This window comes from Eptatretus burgeri, chromosome 16, assembly GCF_056783735.1.
Source record: "Eptatretus burgeri isolate ZD-2024b chromosome 16, Ebu_testis_v1, whole genome shotgun sequence".
NCBI classification, from domain to species: domain Eukaryota; kingdom Metazoa; phylum Chordata; class Myxini; order Myxiniformes; family Myxinidae; genus Eptatretus; species Eptatretus burgeri.
In genome coordinates this window covers 27,617,876-27,639,513 of record NC_140976.1, presented here as the reverse complement: position 1 = coordinate 27,639,513, position 21,638 = coordinate 27,617,876, and the positions used below count along the sequence as shown (strand labels likewise).

Sequence of the window (21,638 nt, the reverse complement as noted above, 5' to 3'; positions counted from 1 at the left end):
GGGGGCCTCTTAAAGCCGACTGCAGTTTCCCAAGCTCAGAACTGAGCCTCAACCTGAGGCCTCGTTGTTTCTCTCCTTTTCAAAACACGTCGCGCCTCGAGAGCGACTGTTTCCACACACCGATCTTTTGTTCCTTCGCTCGGCGACTGCCATTCTCCAAACTCAGAGCTCACTTGTTGCCCTCGTTTCTTCAACCCCCTCTCCAGGTGACTGCCGACAAAAAGCCCCGCCCCTTCGCGTCACTGCCTCTTCAGGCCACACCTGTCTCTCTAGGCCACACCCCCTCAGCTGACTGGGAGGGGCCTATTGTCCGTAGAGGGGAGGAAGAAGATCGAGCCCCTGTTTCACCACCGTATGAATATAAAACAGTCTTTTACAACTCCCGACACACATTTATCGTACACTTTACCAAACAACCTATCTAAACAGGCATTTAATGGGGGGTCTGAGCTCGTCCTATACTTAGTAGTCCCATTAAGGGCCATTTCCGTAACAATATATAAAAAGCTCTTTCTAACCCACTGACTCACTCACTCACTGATATAATAGATCGGTACACTTCGGGTGACGTGTAAAGCTGAAATTTTGTGGGCTGATGGACATCGAAGCCGGTACACCAAAAAAATTCACAGAATCGTCGGACAACATCCATAAATGAAAATATGCGTAAATGAATTTTTTTTTAAAAAACAAGTGGTGCCAGGCACAACAAATCCCACCCATTTAAGACATAAAGTAATTTTGGGGATCAAATTTAAATTTGATCTATCCTGAACCTGAATGTTGATTTTAAGGAATAGAATAAGGAATATTTTAGTCTTAGTTTGAAGTCAATTAAACCATTTTTGACGAAGTTATGAGCGAAAAAGAGTTTGACCTTTTCGTGACCTGACCTTGACCTTTGACCTAATTGGACCCAAAAGTTAATGGGGTCATCCGAGGTTCATTACCCACCTGTGGATACAATTTGACAGTGTTTGAGCCAGCCGTTTTCCCGTAAAGTTGTATTTTCGTAACCATATTTTAGTTTTAATGGAAAATTTGTAATTTTGACCGATGACCATGACCCCCAAAACTTCGGACCCTACCGATCTTCACAAATATGCATTTTTCACTATAGGAATGGGTAGGATTATAAGTGACAAATAGAATAAGGTTCACTATAAGCTTAGTTTGAAGTAAATCAGATAATTTTTGACGGTTATGAGCGAAAAACGATTTTGATCTTTTCGTGACCTTGACCTTGACCTTTGATCCAATTGGACCCAAAAGTTAATGGGGTCGTCCAAGGTTCATTGCCCACCTGTGGATTAAATTTGATAGTGTTTGCTAATAGTGGGGCAACTTAGCATAACAATTGTGTATTTTGTGAGGAAAGCACCAAATTTGGCACACTAGTGGCCCATCATATTATGAACAGATTTGGATATTGGGCCATCTCAAAATTTTTGATGGCAGTGAAAAATGGCTGCCACAGCCATCAGTGGCTGAATTTGAGATGGCCCAATATCCAAATCTGTTTATAATATGTTAGGCTACGAGTGTGCCAAATTTGGTGCTTTCCTCACAAAATGCACAATTGTTATGCTATATTTAGCTAAGTTGCCCCACTATAATGCCGTTTTGCCGTAAAGTTGCTAACAGACAGACAGACAAACAAACAAACAAACAGACAGACAAACAAACCGGACGATTACAATAGGGAGAGGGCGGGATAATAATGCAGGTGAGTGACCCGAGACAATGGAGAAGCATGGTCTCTGACTCCTTCGTTTCTCTCCCCAGTTACTCCCTCCTCTGGTATGATAGACCTGAGCCTCATCCTGATGGCAGAGTTGCTCTCTTTATCAAAAACTCTATTCCTCACTCCTGATGCACTGCCCTCACTCCTCCACACCCCCAGGAATACCTCAGGCTACGGCTTCACCTCCGCTCCCACCGCTTGTTTGTATGTGCGTTGTATCGTCCACCAAACACTGATGACTCCATTTACATCTCCCTTGCTAAAAGCATGGACGAACTTCGATCCACTCATCCAAACTCTCTCTTCCTCATCTGCGGTGACTTCAATTGCCATCATGCCAGTTGGCTGGGTGTGGGTACCTCTCTCACCTGCCATGGCACTTCAGCAAAAGGAATTCTACACCTCATTGGGACTGAAGCAATCTGTAAACTTCCTGACACGGATCTCAACCAATGATACTCCATCTCTTATAGATTTGATTCTGACCAATTTCCCAGAAAATGTCTGCTGTTCATATTTTGCTCCCATCGGTTCATCTGACCATCTGCTTGTTAAAGCGGTCATCTCTCCAGCTGTTATTAGAGAACCACCTCAGCACTGACGAGTCTGGCATTTCACTCAAACCGACTGGCAGGGTCTTCAAGCAGCCATCAACCTTCTAGACTGGTCTTGCATTTCTACTCTCACGAACATTAATTCATCCTGGGAATTCTTTCAAAGAAATTTGTTCTCTCTCATGTCCAGATTTATCCCATCTCGTCTTCAGCCGTCCTACCCTTCTTCCTGCCCATGGTACACTGAAGCTTATGACGAGGCAGTTGTCCTGAAACAACTTGCCTTCGCCTCATGGAAGGCAAATCCTACTTAAGTAAATCTCAGTTCCTTCCACAGAGCTCAGAACAAATGTGTGTCTACCCTCAGGAGAGCCAGGAAACAACATATTTCTAATCTCAAAGATAAACGTCTATACCATGACTTATTTCAGCAATATTGATTAATTTGTTCCTGGGGAGGGGAGGCGGAGTATTTTTACGCGACACCTGGCAAGTTAAAGGCAATGAAGCACGTTAGAGGTAGCTGGGAATCGAGAGCGGGGTTATTTTTAATTACTTATTTTTCCCAAGCATGGTTAAAATTCTTCATTCACTGTTAGTGATGTTGGGGGGTGGGGGGTGAGGGAGAAGGAGGGAGGGGAAGGGGTTGGGTGGGAGTCCAGAGGGAGGGGGTAGGGTAGGAGAAGTGGGGAGTGGAAGGAGTAGGAGGCATGGGGAGGGGTGGGTTGGAAGTCCAGAGAGAGAAGGGGTGGGAGGAAGTTGGAGGAGGGAGGGGAAGGGGTGAGAAGGGGGAGGAGGAGGGATCCAGCGTTGACCAGCAACACTGGGTACCTTTACCATCCATCCAATTGTGACCATACTCTGTACAGAGCGTCGGTGTTGCCGAAGCAGTCTCCTTGGCTATTGGGTACAATCCTGGATGGGTCGCCACTCCGACGCAGGAGACTCAAATGACTCAGTCATCCCAGCAAGCTGGTACTCATTTTGCCCACCTCAGAAGAATGGCAGGCTGAGTCAACCCCCTGGTGAATCAATTCAGCAGGAAACGAGGCTTGAACTCAGGACCCGAAGGATCCCAAGCCGCCACCCTAACAACTGAGCCAACACAAGGCACCAGGCTTGATTATTATTAACCTTTACCAGTTAGTAATAAAATGATGGCATTGAATGTCATACATGTATTTTGAGAAAAACAAAGCCATCTTTCAAAACACAAGAGTTATAAAAAAGGAAAAATGTACTTTCCAGTCACCTGCTTTGCTGATGTCGTCAACGATATGACTTGCCAATGTTCCTGTATAAATAGCATCAGGACCCTCTTCTGATATGATTTGATAAGTTTTCGCCAACTTTGGGAACTTCACAATGTCATGCTCCTTCAAGATTTTCCCATCTTTGTTACAGAACACCTCACTGTCGAGGAAAAAGAGAACAGTTTCAAGCATCTTTGGAACCTATGTGGAAATATAGATTTGTTTTTATATACCGCACTGTATGTACTTGTTTGTTACATCGAAGATTTTTCAAGTATATTGGTTGTTGGTTGCATGTGTTATTCTGACTGTTTTTATGTTAATCGCCAATAGGTCACAATTACAAACCGATCTTCATGAAACTTCACCACATGGTAGAGTTCATCAAAAGCAAGAAGCCTGTTGTTTTTGAGTTCAGAAGGTCAACATAGGCCAAAGGTCAACAACTAAGGTGGAATTTCTAATATCCTCAATTTTCATCCCATTGAGTTGAAATTTGAATAGGATTTGCATATCAGGTAACTGAATTCAACTAGCCAATTATTTTGAGGTTAACATCGGCCAAAAGGTCAACATAGGCCAAAGGTCAACAACTTTTAGCTCTCATACGAGCCTCGACAAGGTATACAAAAACCCCCCCCCAAAAAACAGGTGGTGTTTCTAAATTCCTCAAATTTCATCCGATTGACTTGAAATTTGAAGAGGATTTATATTTCATGTCAATGAATTCAACAAGCCAATTATTTTTGTGGTCAACATCGACCAAATGGTCAACATCGACCAAATGGTCAACATCTTTTCCGAGGATCGTTTCTGTGTTTCAGGTTGGGACAGACAGACAATGATCCTAATATATATATATATATATATATATATATATATATGTATGGCCAGTACACACCCCTGATGAACTCCAGTAACATGATCATGGTCAACATGGTCAATCTCCTTTGCCACACCGCCAGCGTTGGAATACCAAGTCCAGTGATGAGCTTGTGGGCGCTGAAACCATGAACCGGCTACCCTTAGTCCATGACTTCTTGCAAAGTCAAGGAACTTAGTGCTATTCTGATTCATAGTTCCTGACCCATGGGTCCAACACACATCTCATAACCATCCCTATCAGTTCCAGTCAATGCATTGAAATCCCCCAAGACCAGAAGTGTATCTCGTCTGGGGCACTGATCAACCACAGACTCGAGCGTGGCGTAGAATGTGTTCTTCACGGTGAGGTCACTCGCCTCAGTCGGAGAATAGACAGAGACCAGAGAAATGACACCTAAGGAGTGACGAATCCTTCATCTCATAATACGCTCGTTGACCGGTGTTACCTCAATTATCATTGGGGTCAGCTTATTGGACACAGCTACAGCAACTCCTTGAGTATGGTAACCATCAGGGTGACCAGACCAATAGTAGGTGTAACCACCCACCATTATCTCGCCGTAATCCGGTCTCCGAACCTCAGAGAGTGCTGCAATACCGATGTCCAAACGCTTGAGCTCAGATGATAAGAGACAGGAGATCATCCTCTCTGAGGGATAGGACATTCCAGGCACCCACCCGAAGGGACCGCCTCAGGTTAACCCAAGGAGACCGCCGTCTGGTGGATGACACCTCAGCACCACTCTGACACACTCTCCCGCAATCTGACCCAGGGAGGTTACCCCGTGGTTTCCCTCCTATCATCAAAGATTGGGGGTCCCGAAGGCTTTGCCCTAATCCCATCATCAGTTGAGCTGCCCTGCGAAGGGAAGCTGCACAGGAGGTACTCCCACGGAGTGGGTTTTCAGATTTTTTTGCGTTTGTGTGTTTTGCAGAATGAAGGGTTTTACAGTGGCCAGAGTGCAAATCCTGCCACCAACCTCCTAATAAAAAAGTAACGCAACTGCAGGAGGACGTCCGCAGACACAGTTCGGCACTAGATATGGATGGCCATTGGCTTACAAGGAGCTACTCCGCCCTTTGTAGAGGGGGTAGAAATCACCGAAAGAACAGAGGGTGTAAGATCAGAGAGGAGGCGGCATAAAACAGAGAGACTACCGACCTGTATGCAATGTCGAGCATTGAAAGAACCTTCTTCAGGGCAAAAGACACAGAGTCTAGGAGCAATTGGGTGTGACAGGGAAGGATGGGTACCAAGAGTGAGGGGTTGGGGAAAAGACCTGGAAGCAAACACAGAATTGAGGCATTCAGCCTTCTCATGAGTGGAGTCCGCTGTGGTGCCATTTGAAGAGAAAGAGAAGGGATGAATGGGGAGCTACTCCAGAGGCTGACTTGACAAGGTGCCACCAGGTTTTAGAGGAGGGAGACAAGTTTGCAAGTTCATTCTTTGGATAGGTGTTGTTTTCTGGCTCTCCTGAGAGTGGACACACACTTGGTGCGGACATTTTGGAATGCACTGAGATTTCCTTCAGTGAGAATGGCCTTCCAAGAAGAGAGTGCAGGTTGTTTCAAAGCAACTGCTTCACCACATGATTCAGTGTACCATGGGTGGAAAGAAGGGTAGTATAATTGAAGACAAGACAAGATGAATCTGTAGTTAACATTAGGGGCAGTATATATATATATGAGAGAGCAGACCTGAAGAGAGCGATGGCTGCTTGCAGTCCTTGTCAATCTGCTTGAGTCAATCCAGACTCGCCGGCATTGAGGGAGCTCTCTGAGAATAGCCAGAGAGATATTGACTTTCTTAAGCATATAATCAGATGAACCAATTGGAGCAGAGGAAGTACAGGACATATTTGCAGGAACGTGAGTCATCACCAAGTCCAGAAATGAAGATTTGCCATTGGGAGAAATTCCAGGTTGGAAAGTTCACAGATTGAGTCAGTCCTATGGAGTCACTGAAGTCCTTTGCTGAAGTGCCATGGCTGATGAGAGAGGTACCAACACCCAGCCTAATTGAATGGTGACAACTGTAATTGCCACATATGAGGCCGAGAGAGTTGGGATGTGCAGTTAAAAGTTTGTCCATGTTGTCAGAGAGAGAGAGAGAGAGAGAGAGAGAGAGAGAGAGAGAGAGAGAGAGAGAGAGAGAGAGAGAGAGAGAGAGAGAGAGAGAGAGAGAGAGAGGGGTAGAGGTAGATGGAGTCATCACTGTGTTAGGAGGATGGGACAACACAGATGAATAAGAGGTTGGAGCGGATGGCAAGTCACAGCAAGAGGTACTCTTGGGGGTTGGGAGGTGAAAGATCAATACAAGAACAGTGAGAAATTGAGTTGTTCATGCAGATTGCAACTCTGCCGCTGGGGCATGGTTCAAGCCTATCAAATTAGAGGAGACAATAACCGGGGAGCGACACTAAGGAGTCAGGGACGTTCTGTGGGAAGAAGGATTATGTTAAACAGGTCATGTCTGGTTTTTCGGCAGTGGCCTGGATTGCATACTCAGCAATCATTTTGCTTTGGTTATCATCATTGATAAATAGAAATATTAATTTGCAGAACATATACAAATCAAGAGAAAGTGTAAACTTTGCTTTCTGATGTTGATTATTTTCATCATTGTGGCTATTCCTATTTTTTGTGGAACCTTTATTGTCAGAGACACTTCATAGTTATTAAGTTGATCTTCAAGTACAGATGAGGTTTGTAGAAGAAACTGAGTGAAGGCTAAAACAAGATGTGAAGTGTATTGGGACTGTTGGTGAGCAAATGGGAAACAGGTGGAAAAGTACACACAAATGCAGCAAAGTATGACAAAAGGAGTTGCTGGTGAAAGGGTAACACGGTCTCAGTGAGAATGGTGAAAATCTCAGATATATTAATGTGAGAGACCTGGCGGTGGCGATGGGCAGCAGACTTGATCTCCTGGAGCATAAGACCGGCTGCTTTGGCATGTTCTTTTACAATCATGAACGGTTTTAACTGCTCTCTCTTAAACAGTTAATTAACAACAGATGATGTCATGTCTACTGGAAATTTGTTTACAATGGTAGAAACAATAAACAGTTGTTCAGCACAGCTGTGGACTCCCCGCTGTCTGAAATTGTGGCTAACTTCATTATAGAGGAACCAAAACATGAGATATTTGAGACAGAGAAAAATCATCACATTCTGGTTACGGAGTGGTTTTACTTGAACACACTGAGTCTAAAACATAAATTAAGGAGATATCTGCTCTAATCTATGGATTTTAACCCCAAGAAGTCATTTCTGCAATAATATATAAAAAATGTATGGTGGAGAAATAACGCTGTCAATTGTGAGGCTTCTAAATACCTTCTTTCCAATCAACTTGAACCATCAAATTTTGACATAACAAATAAGACTTAGTTTCAGAGCTAATAAAATAAATGCAAGCATGGAAATATCATATGATTGGAGTAAGCAAGAAATGCATCGTGATATCAGTGATCAATACACAATAGAAGTAAGAAACAGATTTGAACTCATCAGTGATGATTATCGGGAAAACTCTTGGGAAACCATTCATAAGAACATAATGGAGGCTCAGGAGTTTGTACCTGAGAGGCGTGTTCATAAAAAAAAACAAAACTCGTGTAAAGGCCGAAGTCACATTTTCTCTACGGCGGCCGTACGCCCTCTGAATTAACAGAAACGTGCGGTGGCCGCAGAGTTTCTGCGGTGGCCTCAGGGTGGCCCTACACCGTTTGGCTATATTTTACAGGTCGTAAGGTCGCCGTGGAATTATAACGCGGAGTTATAACTTTTTTCATTTCTACGTTCGCCGTAGCAATTCAACAAGCCGAAACAAAAGAACTGGTAAAAAAAAATTAACCCATTCGTTACCGTCCGTCTGGCCGCACGTTCGCCTTAGGGCCCCCTGCGGTCCCCCTGCGGTCGCCTTGCAGGCACCTTGCGTCTGCCTTGAAAATTCTATGGTCGCCGCAGGAACGCCCTAAGGTCACTGTGCGACATCAAAAAAAGACCGTACGGCAACCACACGTTTTCGGTCTCCACAATTTATAAATACGCGGTGCGGCTCCCCAAAAATAAAAACATATGTGACTGCTACATTGTGTGACCGTGGAAATACTGCGGCCGCCGTATAATTGCTAGTGGCCGTAGATTTTGGAGACCCCATGGCCGCCGTGGCAAATGCGACTTAGGCCTAAATACGCCATACGGCTCCCCGAAAAATAAAAACATATGTGACTGCTACATTGTGTGACCGTGGAAATACTGCGGCCGCCGTATAATTGCTAGTGGCAGTAGATTTTGGAGACCCCACGGCCGCCGTGGCAAATGTGACCTAGGCCTAAGCGAAGAGTACTTTGGGAAGATGAGTGTATGTATGTATGTGTGTATATATATATATATATATATATATATATATATATATATATATATATATATATATATATATATATATATATATATATATATATATATATATATATATATATATATATATATATATATATATATATATATATATATATATGAGGCCCTGCGAGGAGGAGTGATGTAAGGGACATTTTTTTAATGATATGATGATGATAGGCTCGGATGATAGGGTAAGGGTTAAAATAGTGCTATATGGCATTAACTCCAACATGGCCGATGTGTCCCTAACATCACTCCTCCTCGCGGCACCTTGTGTGTGTGTGTGTGTGTGTGTGTGTGTGTGTGTGTGTGTGTGTGTGTGTGTGTGTGTGTGTGTGTGTGTGTGTGTGTGTGTGTGTGTGTGTGTGTGTGTGTGTGTGTGTGTGTGTGTGTGTATGTATATATATATATATATATATATATATATATATATATATATAAATATATATATATATATATATATATATATATATATATATATATCTTCTTCTCCTTCTTTCGGCTGCTCCCTTTCGGGGTCGCCACAGCGGATCATCCGTATGATCCGCATTGTGATTTGGCACATGTTTTACGCCGGATGCCCTTCCTGACGCAACCCTGGTCGCCTCTTACGACACAGGGATATGGTACACCTATTTTAACCGGGGTATACACCGGCCCAGTATACTGGTACTCATTTCGCCGACCTCCTTAGGATGACAGGCTGAGTCAACCCCCTGGTGTATTAATTCAGTGGCCCAACGGGGCTTGAACTCAGCACCTTTTGGATCCGAAGCCGCTGCCCTAACCACTGCACCAACACCAGGATATATATACATATATATATATATATATATATATATATATATATATATATATATATATATATTTAGTTAGTTAGTTACGGCTGTGGAAATTCCCAGGACACCATAAAGGATTTCCCAAAGATCAGTTATATCGATAAGTGTGTGTTCAGGGAAATTTCCCCACCGATGTTTAAAGGGGTTTTTATTCGTGTAACAGGGCCGTGATCTTTGAGTTAGCCGTTTTTCTTTTACTATCTTTATTTTGGACCACCACCATCAAGACCACCACAAAGCGCCACCAACCCCAACAACCACGATCACCACAACCACCTTCTCATCAACCGCCAACATCCCCACAGACAAAGAACAGCCGCCTTCACAACAACCACATTAACGACCACCGCCCAACCACACCACCCTCACGACCACCACAAAATGCCAGCCACGCCACCATTGCGACAACCACCGTAACCACAACCACAACCGCATTTCCACCATGGCACACGGTTGCGAGAAGCCTGGCATTCATCGGGGGAAAGCAGACGATGGCCCCACCCCCCAACGAATAACATCTGCGCCGGCCAACGCAGCAGGAGAATAACCCAACACCAAGGATTATAAAGCAACACTAGTTATGAAGAAAGGAAAAGAATGAGAAAGCCCCCGATTCGGCGAGGAAAACGCCCTGCTTCTGGAAGCTTCCCGAGCGTGCTGGAAGAGGGGGGGGGCGAAAGGGAGGGCGAGGTGCCGTGGAGATAAAAGGGCACGCTGAATGCAAGTCAGAGGTGTAGGGGGGAGTCGGCTGCTGGAGGTTGTCGAGGTGTGTGGAGGAGAGGAAAGAGTGTCGTGTCAGAGTTGTGGGCAGTGTGTGGAGCCGCGGTAGGTGACTGGAGAGAGTGGAGTGCAGCGGAGCCAAGGCGCGCGGCCTGCCGTACCATACCTTACCATGGGTCACTGGATAGAGGACATTGAGAGTCGCCCTAGCGAGTCACCACGAGGGACAAGGTAGCCAGCTCGGTCTCTCGGAGCCTTTGCGGTCTACACGGCTCCTTGTTTATAAAGACCCCAAGGGGTCCAGTCTACCCCTCGTCTGTCCTGGGGTTTTTCCTTGCTTTTCGTTGCATGAACGTTGTGGGGCCATGTCTTTAAGTAGGACTGTATAAGTGTGTACATAATAGATAGACGGTAGTAGCTCTTTTGCATTGCTTTTGTTGGTTTTATAATTGCATGCGTGCTTTTGTTTTGCCTTTATCGATTGTAAACTGCATGCGTGTCTTGCTCTCCTTAATTGCATACCTGCATGACTGCATGACTGCATGACTGTTTACATGTGTTTTGCAAATAAATGTGCTTTTTCAAATGTTAACCCGTTCGTTGCTTCCTTTTCCCTAATTGAACTGCCGCTCTGCGTTCGGAATATAGTTGGTTTTTAAATAGCCGATAAAAGTGATCGGGTCCAACGGGGCTGCCCCCACACTTTTCAGCACATGTATGGACTGGATTTTAGGGAGGATGTCGGAAAGATAAAGCTGCGGTGCATCGTTTGGGAATGTCAAGATCTCGGACCTTGATTTCGCCGATGATGCAGTCATCTTTGCGGAGACTTTAGATATCCTTTTGGGGGCCCTCGAGGTGCTGAATGAGGAGTCGGAGCCGCTGGGATTACGGGTTTCTTGGGTCAAAACTAAGATTCAGGCTTTCAATGACATTTTGGATGCTGCTGTCCTGTCTGTGTCTGTTTGTGGTGAGGATGTTGAGGTCATGGAGAGATTCACTTACCTTGGCATGTCTCTGCTGGCTGTGAGTCAGAGGTCAATAGACGTCTGGGTCAGGCCTGGGGAGTCATGGATTCACTGGATCATGGGGTGTGGCGCTGCCAGTACCTGTGCAGGAGGACGAAAGTCCGAGTCTTCAGGTCCTTGGTGCTTCCAGTCTTGCTCTATGGATGCGAGACTTGGACTCTGACCAAGGATCTGAGACGGATACTTAATTCCTTTGGTACCAGGTCCCTTCAGAGAATCCTTGGCTTGATCAGATGTTTGTGTCCAACGAGCGGTTGCTGAGAGAGACTCGGATGAGATTTGTTACCTGCATGGTCCGTGAGCATCAGTTGCGGCTGTATGGACATGTGGCTCGTTTTCCTGACGCTGATCCTGCTCACCAGATTCTCTCAGCGAGGGAGTCTCGTGAGTGGAGGAGGCCAATGGGCCGACCACGTGACTCATGGTTGCAGCAGGTTGACCAGCATCTCAAGGAGATGGGGATGGGCCTGGCATCTGCCTGGGGGAAGGCCAGACGGAGGCCCCTGGAGTACTGACGGAAAGTGGACGCAGCGATGCGCTGTTCTGGCACATGCTCCCATACCTGATCTGACATACCCCCTCCTTCCCCCCTCTCCACCCCCAGGTTTCTGCGGGGCACACACAGTGCACCTTCAACCCCTTCTCGTGAAACCGCCTAAATTCAGGATCACTGCTCACCTCCACTCATTTGTTGCTCTTATTTTCCCACCTGTGGAACCAACTTCCAGATTCTCTTTAATCTCATTCTTCCCTCCAGGTTTTCCAGACAGCTCTTCACCACCATCTGAGATTGTCCCAAATGCAAACCATGATCTTTTACCCCACCACAATCCCTCCTCCTTCGAAATTTCCAGTTTTTCCTTCCTGAGAGTTTCCTTCTGTATTCATCTTATCCACCCCATGCATCCTCTCCTGTCCCCCATTCCTCCCCACACCCATTGGTTGTCCGCCTCCCTCTGTCTTGGCCTTCGAATCTGCTGTTGGTGTTTCCCCGTCTCTCTGCTGTTCCATTTGTTCTGTTTCCTGATGAGCTCAATGTACTAGCACGAGCTCTTCCACGAGCCTTGACTGTATACAAAAAAGGGATTAATGGTAAAGATGTAACTCAGCATACCAGAATGATGAATTTGACTCGATGATGATCTGCGTTTTAATCAAAGCCTTCGCCAGGTCGCTTCCTACTTCAACACCATTTTGGGCAAGCTTGATTGCTGGCTGGAAGAGATGGGACCAGGACAGTTTTCCATGCCGCTTGTGTGCAAGAGCGTATCCTCGAATTTCCCCAGGAACGGCAATGGCTAGTCCACCTGAAATACAAATGCTGACCATTAATGTTGCTTTTTATTTCAAGTGGCTTTGCAAAATAATTTCTAGGTTGGCATAGCAAACACAACTGAAATTGCAGGGATTCAGACATCATTTCTGCAATCCATAAATTGCAAGACAGGATTTTCCGATGCCTGAGACAACCAAGCCAAAATGGTGGCAATGTTCCATCATAAAGGTCTTGACACGGGACTGTTGATCAACCCTCATGTGGATTGCTCGACGCTGTGCATCACGGGCGAGTATGCATCGTGGTCTCTGGCATTCCCTTGTTAGAGGTGTGCTTTCAACCCTGGAGGTATTCAAGACTGCACTTCTTTTAGGATACTGTACTCTTTTACAACAATTTGCTTAACAGCCAGCATATCTCCCAGTGAGGAGAGATTGGGACCATACTCTGTGCAGAGCGTTGGTGCTGCTTAAGCAGTCTCCTAGGCTATTGGGTACAACCCTGGACGGGTCGCCACTCCGACACAGTGAAGCCCACCGATTCCCACCTAACTTTGTCTTACTGTGCCTAACCCTCCTCTGACAATTCAAGTCTGAGTTTGAGTTCAGAAAAAAATTACAAACAAATAATGAAGCCTTTTCAACGGAATGTTTCAATAAGGAAGTTGTTGCTCATGTTTGTTTAACTTCTATAAATAAAAAAATACAATGTTTACATTACATGCCCAATTCATTAGGACTTGTATACTCATTCCGAGTTTGGCATTTCCTTAAACTAACAAGAAGAAAAGATATAAAATGTCATAACCCCCATGGTTATAGTAATTTTGCTGTATGGAGTTAAAGGACTAGCCCATATTTACAAGATTTATGTGCTTGCGCAAATGACTTGAGTGGTCATGTGACATGGAAGATTGAATACGATTGGGCAAGATTATGTACGTAACAAAATGGCCACCAGTCAGCCATCTTGGATCTGATCTCGAAAAAGAATGACGGGAATATGTCAGCTATCATTCATTAAATTATCTGTGTGCCACGTTTGAACAAGATCGGCAAATGCTTGTCCGACAAATGGTTGAGGACGTGTTCAATAACGGGATTTTACAACTAAAATGGCCACCAATCTACCAGTCGGCCATCTTTGATCAGATCGCAAAATAAAGTGAGGTGCATGTGTATGCCTTTTGCCAGGTTTGAGCAAAATAGACCATGCATGTTCAAGAAATGCTTGGGGAAATGTTTAATTAACGAAATGGCCACGAGGTGGCCATCTCGGGTGTGATCTCAAAAAAGCATGATGTGCATATGTAATGTACACCATCATGTGTTGTCTTTGCACCAAGTACAAATAAAAGCGGTCCATACATGATATGGTTGTGGATGCACGCATGCACGGACACGAAAATCAAGACCAAATACATAAGCCCCTGCTTTGGACTAAGGCCAACGGGGGCTAAAAAGACAAACTAGGTTTATCACGTGATCTCAGAAATGTGATAAATCTGCAAGAGCAAATTGCAAACCTCCAGCAAAAATTCGGGAAAAGACCAACTCTAACCCTAAGAGCACACTGACATTGGCCAAACATTCCAACAGATCATTCCAACCGTTGCCAACATTGGGCCAACGTCAGTGTGTTGGTTAGAAAAGATCCATTGCGTGGTGTTAAATATTTTAGAGAATCTAACCAGAGACCTCATGATTTGTACTCAGACATGAGACGTTGGGACTCATGTTTGGACTTGGACTTGCTTTTCAGGAAGCAGTTGCATCACTGATAGTCACACGTGCAGACACAGAAAGTCCCCAACCCAAAAGGATAAAATTGGCTCCTTTGCCATTTAGCAGCTCTGTCAAGATGTTTTTGAATTATGATAGGTCATAGATGGTACAGTGGTAGCACATGTACCTTTGAGCTGTCTAATCTGGGTTCGATTCCAACCCAACGATAAACTATCGGTTTGGTGCTTCGCAGGCATCACAAAGTGCCCATCCCTCTGATGAATGTTCTGAGCAAGGTGTCCATTCTGCTCTGATTAGTTGATGGACGTTAAAGATATCACATTGATTTTTCATTGAAGAGTACATGAGTTATCACCGGAATCATGGCAAAATGTTAAATTCCTGCCATAACTTTGTACTCATTCAGGAGAACGCCAGCAGAAAGGATTTCTCCATGAAAACTCATGACAAGTGTTATCACAATAAAGAAAATCCATTCGGACATGCTATATATTAATGGTGACGATGTTATTGCATTGTGTTATCGTAGGAGGTAATGTCTATTCAAACTTGCTGCATGATGATGATTATATCCGTGTGACCATATCTATAAATATAAGAATCATCATTGTTACTAACCTCTGCCATCGAAGATCGGAGGTTACTGTTTTCACCCCTTTCTGTTTGTTTGTTTGTTTGTTTGTTTGTGAACAGTATTACGGAAAAACTCCTAGACGGATTTCGACGAAACTTGGTTGGGGGATTAGGTATGGTCCAAGGATCATGCCATTAGATTTTGGACTTGGTACAAAATCCAATATGGCTGCTATGGTGGCCATTTTGAAAAAATATTTTATTTTTTTATTTGCATTTCTACATGTTTTAAGTGATTTCCAACCCCCCCAAAAAAAATTGTTATAGAAAACAAAAAAAAATTTGCAACTTTTTTTTCAACAAAATTTCGATTTTTTTTTTTTTTTTTTGCATTTCTACATGTAAGTGATTTCCAACAAAAAACGTGCCAAAATTATAATTGCGGCTGATTTTGGAACTTCAGGTGGATATACCCACGTAAAATCAATTTCTGTCTCAAGGAATCTAGTTATGACGAATGAATTGAGTATGTAAAAGTTAAAAGTAAAAGGGAAAGTTGCAAACTATAACTCTGAGCACTGTTGGTGTCAAATTGAATGAATAGGATATCAGGTTCACTTGAGTGACCGAGCAGTATTGGCGGCGGAGGTTTTGCACTCTACCGAGTGCTCCCCCTCGAGTTATTACTGCTCTCCAACACGTACAGAGCAGTTTATAGTGATAGAGTGGGTAAAAAGCCTGGGTTCCCAACCTCCGGGTCGCGACCCCAAGCACTTTTTGTGGAGTCGCGGACTCGTCTGAAAACTTTTTTTTTAAATGCTATGTTTTTATGAAAAGAATGTAAATCTGTGATTTTATACACAGCGCTTGCCACATTCTTGACATTGCCAAGAATTACTTTCTCATTACAACATTTTGTTCTGGAAATAGAAACTAAGGTGGGTTTACCCGCTCTAATTCGGGTGATCAGTGGATGATATTTCCTCGTCAGCCAGCTTGCGCTTGCGCGTTACAGTATGTTCGCAATTTTAAACCCTAAGAGCATGCCCAGTTCTACCCGTAACCACGCATTGCTCTGTTAAAACCATATGGTGAACCCATAGTTGGTTCATGGTTCGGTTCAATTCGGCCACTTGGAGCGAAACCGTGCACTTTTACCCCCTACCCATCCGCACCCCTGAAACCATGCTTGGGTTTTTGACTGCGATGGATGGACTCAAAGTTTGTGAGAGTGGAGGGACAGTTCCCGCACACGTGCGCATGAATGGCTTCGACTATGTGAAGCTGACAATGACATGAAAGGAGTCATGTTTGTCCAGTGACATGGAGCACTGAAAGTTGTAAGATCAAAAGTACTCATCAGATCAAAAGTTGCTTTGAAGTAAGGGTGCAAACAGGGTCCAACAGGCATATAAATAGTTGGCTGAATATCAAGTTATTCACATCATCTTTACAATGCTACAACTGCTACAACTACATCATCTCTACTTCTGCCGACCATTGGAATACCTGCGTGCGAAGTGTGTTTGAATTTTCTGGATTATTACTGAATACCACTCAGTGCCTCTATTTTTCATTTTACGTCGTTTCTTATTGAAGAAGAGCCTTCTTGAACATTTCGTTTTTATACTATACCCAAAGTTGAAAGTTGTTACTTTTTGTGAAGGAATATGGCAGGTGCATCGCGCGAACGACCTTACAATGACAAATTCATTGAGCTAGGTTTCTATTATGTGACAGAGCGTGGAGTCCAGAAACCTCAGTGCGTCATTTGTTATGAAGTACTTTCGAGTGAATCCATGAAACGTAACAAGTTACAACAGCATCTGTCATCAAAACATGCAGCATACAAAGATTGAGATCGCTCATTTTTCGAGCGGAAGTTAACCGCCCTTAGGAATTCCCGCTTGGATCAAGAAGGTAAATGTCATCAGACCAATGCATGTGCTGTGGAAGCGTCCTATCGTGTTTCGTTGCTCATTGCAAAAGCTATAAAGCCACACACTATCGGCGAGGAACTGATAATGCCATGTGCCAAGAAAATGGTTTCTCTCATGATCGGAGAAGACATGGTTAGTAAACTCGCGATCATACCTCTCTCGAATAACACTGTTCATCGTAGAATTTGTGACATGAGTGAGGACATTACCGCACAGAATGTTACGGATATCAAGCAGTCACTTTGGCATGCCATACGGCTGGATGAATCAACGGACGTTGCATCATGCGCACAATTGATGGTTTGGGTCAGATTCATCAAAGATGGTGATTTTGTGGATGAGCCTTTGATGTGCAAGTCATTGGAAACAACAACTATGATATCACCTAAGAGGAGCTTGTGAGACTGAAGCAGGATTCCGGAGCGAAATCATTGTACAAGTCCGTGTCTTTGTCCAGTTACTGGTGCAAAATGCTTGAATCCTATCCACGTCTATCCGAGAAGGCAATACGGCTCCTAATGCCGTACCCTTCGTCATACTTATGTGAACAGTCATTTTCTACAAATGGTTGTGATGAAAACGATGTTCCACAATCGTCTTGAAATCGAGAAAGACACGATCGTCGCGTTGAGTGGCGTTGAGCCGCGCATTGCAAAACTCGTGGCTGAGAAACAGGCCCAGCCATTGCATTGATCATGATTGTATCAATAATTTGTTGTCAAAAATATAAGTGGACAATAAACGCGAACGATAATGATGTTTCATAGTGAACACTTGTGACTTTGTTCTTCGAGGGGTCGCGCTCTGATGCTGAGATCTGGAATTGGGTCGCCACCAAAAAAACGTTGGGAAACACAGGCTTAGAGGCAAGTGTGTGTGTGTGTGTGTGTGTGTGTGTGTGTGTGTGTGTGTGTGTGTGTGTGTGTGTGTGTGTGTGTGTGTGTGTGTGTGTGTGTGTGTGTGTGTGTGTGTGTGTGTGTGTGTGTGTGTGTGTATACATTTTGGCCATTCTGCCACCTGCTGCACAGTAGACATTCTGCATCCTGCGAGGAAGTGACAACCTGCCCATGTTGGTTGTTACCCAAGGAAACATTCACCACTTGTCATGAGCACCCCAATACTCTATTAAGAGTGTTGGCCTTCACCACGACCACCACAACACCACACGACCACCACTCCACCACGACCACGATTGTAGCAGCACACAATGGCCTAATGTTCTCGAAAGGGAGCGTACAATATTTTATGTGCACAAGTGATTGCTTAGCATAAGGGAAATTTGGCTTCAAATTCTCTCTGGGAGGATGGCATGTTGAACAATGCCGTGCCTTGACAATATGTACATGAAGCATGAGGATGAGAGTTTATAGTAAGGATGGAAACTGAACCCAGACGAGAAGGCTCAAAAGGCAAGTAGACAACACTGTCATTCCTGTTATCGAGAAAATGTGTGTAAATTGATCGACAAGAGAATGTGTTGCTGCACAATTATGATTCGATGAGCACACAACCAAAACACGAAGACTCACCTTGCATCGCAAGGAGAGAGTTATTGTTAAACATGTCCTTGGAAGCATTGAGTGGAGCGACCTCCCTGGCATTTATCACCTCCGTGTTGCCTAGAACAAATAAACAAAAACAAACTTGAGTGGGTACCGCGAAGAAAAACAAGAAGAGGAATGTATGCATTTCCTCTTTAAAAGGCATCTCCGAAGTCACTATCACAAATTGTTTTCATTCTGTATTATGTAAAGACTTTGAAAGAAAACTCAGTAGCCCCATCAAAGAGCCTTCATTTCCTAAATGTACTGCTACCTGGATGCAATCCAGGGAGGTCATACTGATTTCACACCATTGTGTTTCTCTTCTAAGAGGTCATGGTTCTTTTGTGATTTGATGTACTTACTATAACATATGCCTGACACAGGAGTGTGAACTTGAAGTCAATGTATGTATTTATCCACATACATTTCAGGATAATGAATTGGCATGTATTTTTGTTTAAGTTTTTTTTAGTATGATGATGTTTCCTGGCAATTAGCATTACTACAGTTTAAAGACGTAGTTTATTACCTCTGCCACCGAATCAGCTCTGAAGAGGCAACCAAGTTTTTTGGAGGTATATTTGGCAATATTGAGGACATGAGGCTGCCATAAGAGATTGCTGGAGATGGTGACCCCGAGCACATTAACAGAGGACTGCTGGAGTTGAGAGCTCAACATGAGAAGAGGATGGGTGGCTGTGTTGGTCTTGCTCAATATAAGGAAGGTTTGAGTCTCGGACTGATTTAAAGAGACAAGGTTGTCAGAGCCCCATTGAAGGATGACTGATGGAGGCAAAAGTTGAGAAGCAATCAGCAGCAAGAGACTGGGAGGAGGTAAGCTCTGATATATAACTGGTTGAGAGCTAGAAGGTGGAGCCATCAGCAAAGGAATGGACAGGGATCCTAGTAACTGTGAGGAGGTCATTTATGAAAAGAAGAGAGAGATGGCAGAACCTTGAGGGACACCAGAATGAATACGGTGGGGGTCAGAGAGGGCACCATCAACACATGTAGAGATAGATCTGCCAAAGGGACAGAAAGGGGAACTGTATCACGGAACACACCATTATAAAGATAGTGATATAAAGCCAGCTATTCTGTCAGTTGAGGAAGTTAAAGTCATCACGGCATCTCAAAAATAGTAAGCTACTGTGTGCTGGCTAAAATCCCTGCTGAGAGATGATGTGCAATAAATCAAGACAGGTGGATGATAAATCAAATTACAAATTAGATTGCGTTAATGAAGAAATGTCGTAGCAGAAAGGCAGAGAGTAGTTAATGCATGGAGTGGTCTATCTGGAAAGGTAGTGGCAGCAGAGACAGGGGATAGGTTTAAACTGGAATTAGATGGGTACCTAGAAGCCTTGGGGATAGTGTGCCCCAGGTAAAAAATAGCATTCCTTTCCTGTAGTAATTCTCTGCAGATGACAGTAGTAGAACCTGTTACCAACTATAGTATATGAGAGTACTACTCTCATATACTATAGTTCTAACTAGCATTTTTGCCTAGGGAGGGGTATATGGATTGAGTTAGCAGGACTGACAGGTATCTTAGGTGTGGTGGGTGATTGTATACATGTGCAGTGATTGTGATGCTTGAGAGTGTCATTAAAGAGTGGATGCGCTATTGCTTTTTGTTGATTCCTCAATCCACCACAAACCCCCTTCAACCCTAAAAAAAAAAACCGAAGCAAAAAACATACTCTGGTGATGTTGAATCAAATTCATATGGTATCACAGGAATGATCGGCTAAATGGCCTCCTCCTGTGTCCAAATTCCTTGTATAAGAACGTAGTTGGTACACGGACAATAGGTAAACATGTTGTTCGTAAATGCATATTCGAATAGGATTCAATTCTGAATTTAGTCCGTTGGTTGCATTATTACTAAGGGGCAGTTCTATTGCTGTTTCGGTGCCCATGCACATTCAGGCAGGAATTTGTAATTTGTTGAGGGTGCTGACGATAGTTCCCCTTCCGGACTCTTCATGAATGACCCCATAGGAGCTCGAATGTCCACTAACTAATGCCGGCAGAGGGGATGCCCAGTTTAAATCCAATGGAGGGAAGGCACACACATTGATGCATCACCCTGCATGCAAAACACCATGATGACAGTTTATTGCTGAGCCAAGATTCGAACCCAGGCCAGACAGCTCAGAGGCGATTGCCCACACCCCTTGGCTATCCCATCATCCATACAAGTAAAGTGATGGATACATTTAATGGGGGTGAGGAAAAAAAACACAAGCATAGTGTGCCAAATGACCTCCTGAGTTGAGGTTTCATTCAAATCGCTGTGCATAATTAAACCGTCTTTCCTGTCCCGAGATCTGTTTCCACCCACACAATCCTGGCAAGAGAAAAAACACAATTTTTCAAGGCTTTAGCAAAGAGAGTCAATTTCCTTCGAAATACACTGCCGGTCAAAAGTTTTAGAACACCCCCATTTTTCCAGTTTTTATTGAAATTTGATCAGTTCAAGTCCAGTGAATTACCTGAAGTGGTACAAAGCTAAGCGGTAAACTGCCAGAGATTAAAAATAAAAGTTTAGGTTACCAAAAATTGAAAAATAATGTAAATTTCTGAGTTATTAAAAAGGCCCTTTTCAGGGAACAAGTAATGGGTTAGCAACTGCAGCTGTTCTGCAGCAATGTAAGTAAATTAAGCCTTGAAAGTTGATGCAAACAATTCCTACAGGTGTCCCAACTTTTGTTGATGAGTTACAAACCCTCTGTCTGTATAAAAGCAGTGTTGGAACAGACTGTGTTGCTACACCCTCTGAAGCATTATTTGGACAATATTGCACTGCAGGAAGTAGTATATTGCTATCATAATGGCGAGAAAAAGACAATTAACAAAGGAAGACAGAAAGACCATTATAACCCTGAAAAGTGTAGGTCTTTCCTTTCGAGAAACTGCAAAGGAAGCCAAGGTGTCAGTGAGTACAGTTTCCTACACCATCAAAAGGCACATGGAAACTGGAGGAAACTGACAAGAAGAGGTCTGGCAGATCCAAAGCCACAATACAATCAGAAGACAAGTTTCTGAGAGTCAACAGCTTGTGTGATAGGTGGCTCACAGGACAGCAGCTTCAAGCACAGCTTAACACTGGTCAAAGTAAGGAAGT

The 21,638-nt window shown here is 43.9% G+C and overlaps 1 protein-coding gene across 5 annotated transcripts in view; it reads right to left on the bottom strand.

The window, feature by feature from the left end:
• The window catches only part of GGT1 (gamma-glutamyltransferase 1), a 98,672-nt gene that overhangs the window by 34,691 nt on the left and 42,343 nt on the right, over nt 1–21,638 (bottom strand). For all 5 annotated transcript variants that reach the window (XM_085860642.1, XM_085860643.1, XM_085860644.1 and 2 more), the window contains 3 exons: nt 18,494–18,583; nt 12,545–12,737; nt 3,551–3,711 (listed from right to left, as the gene is read on the bottom strand). In XM_085860642.1, the coding sequence (XP_085716768.1) occupies nt 3,551–3,711; nt 12,545–12,737; nt 18,494–18,583 (444 nt within the window). The remainder of the gene's footprint in view (nt 1–3,550; nt 3,712–12,544; nt 12,738–18,493; nt 18,584–21,638) is intronic.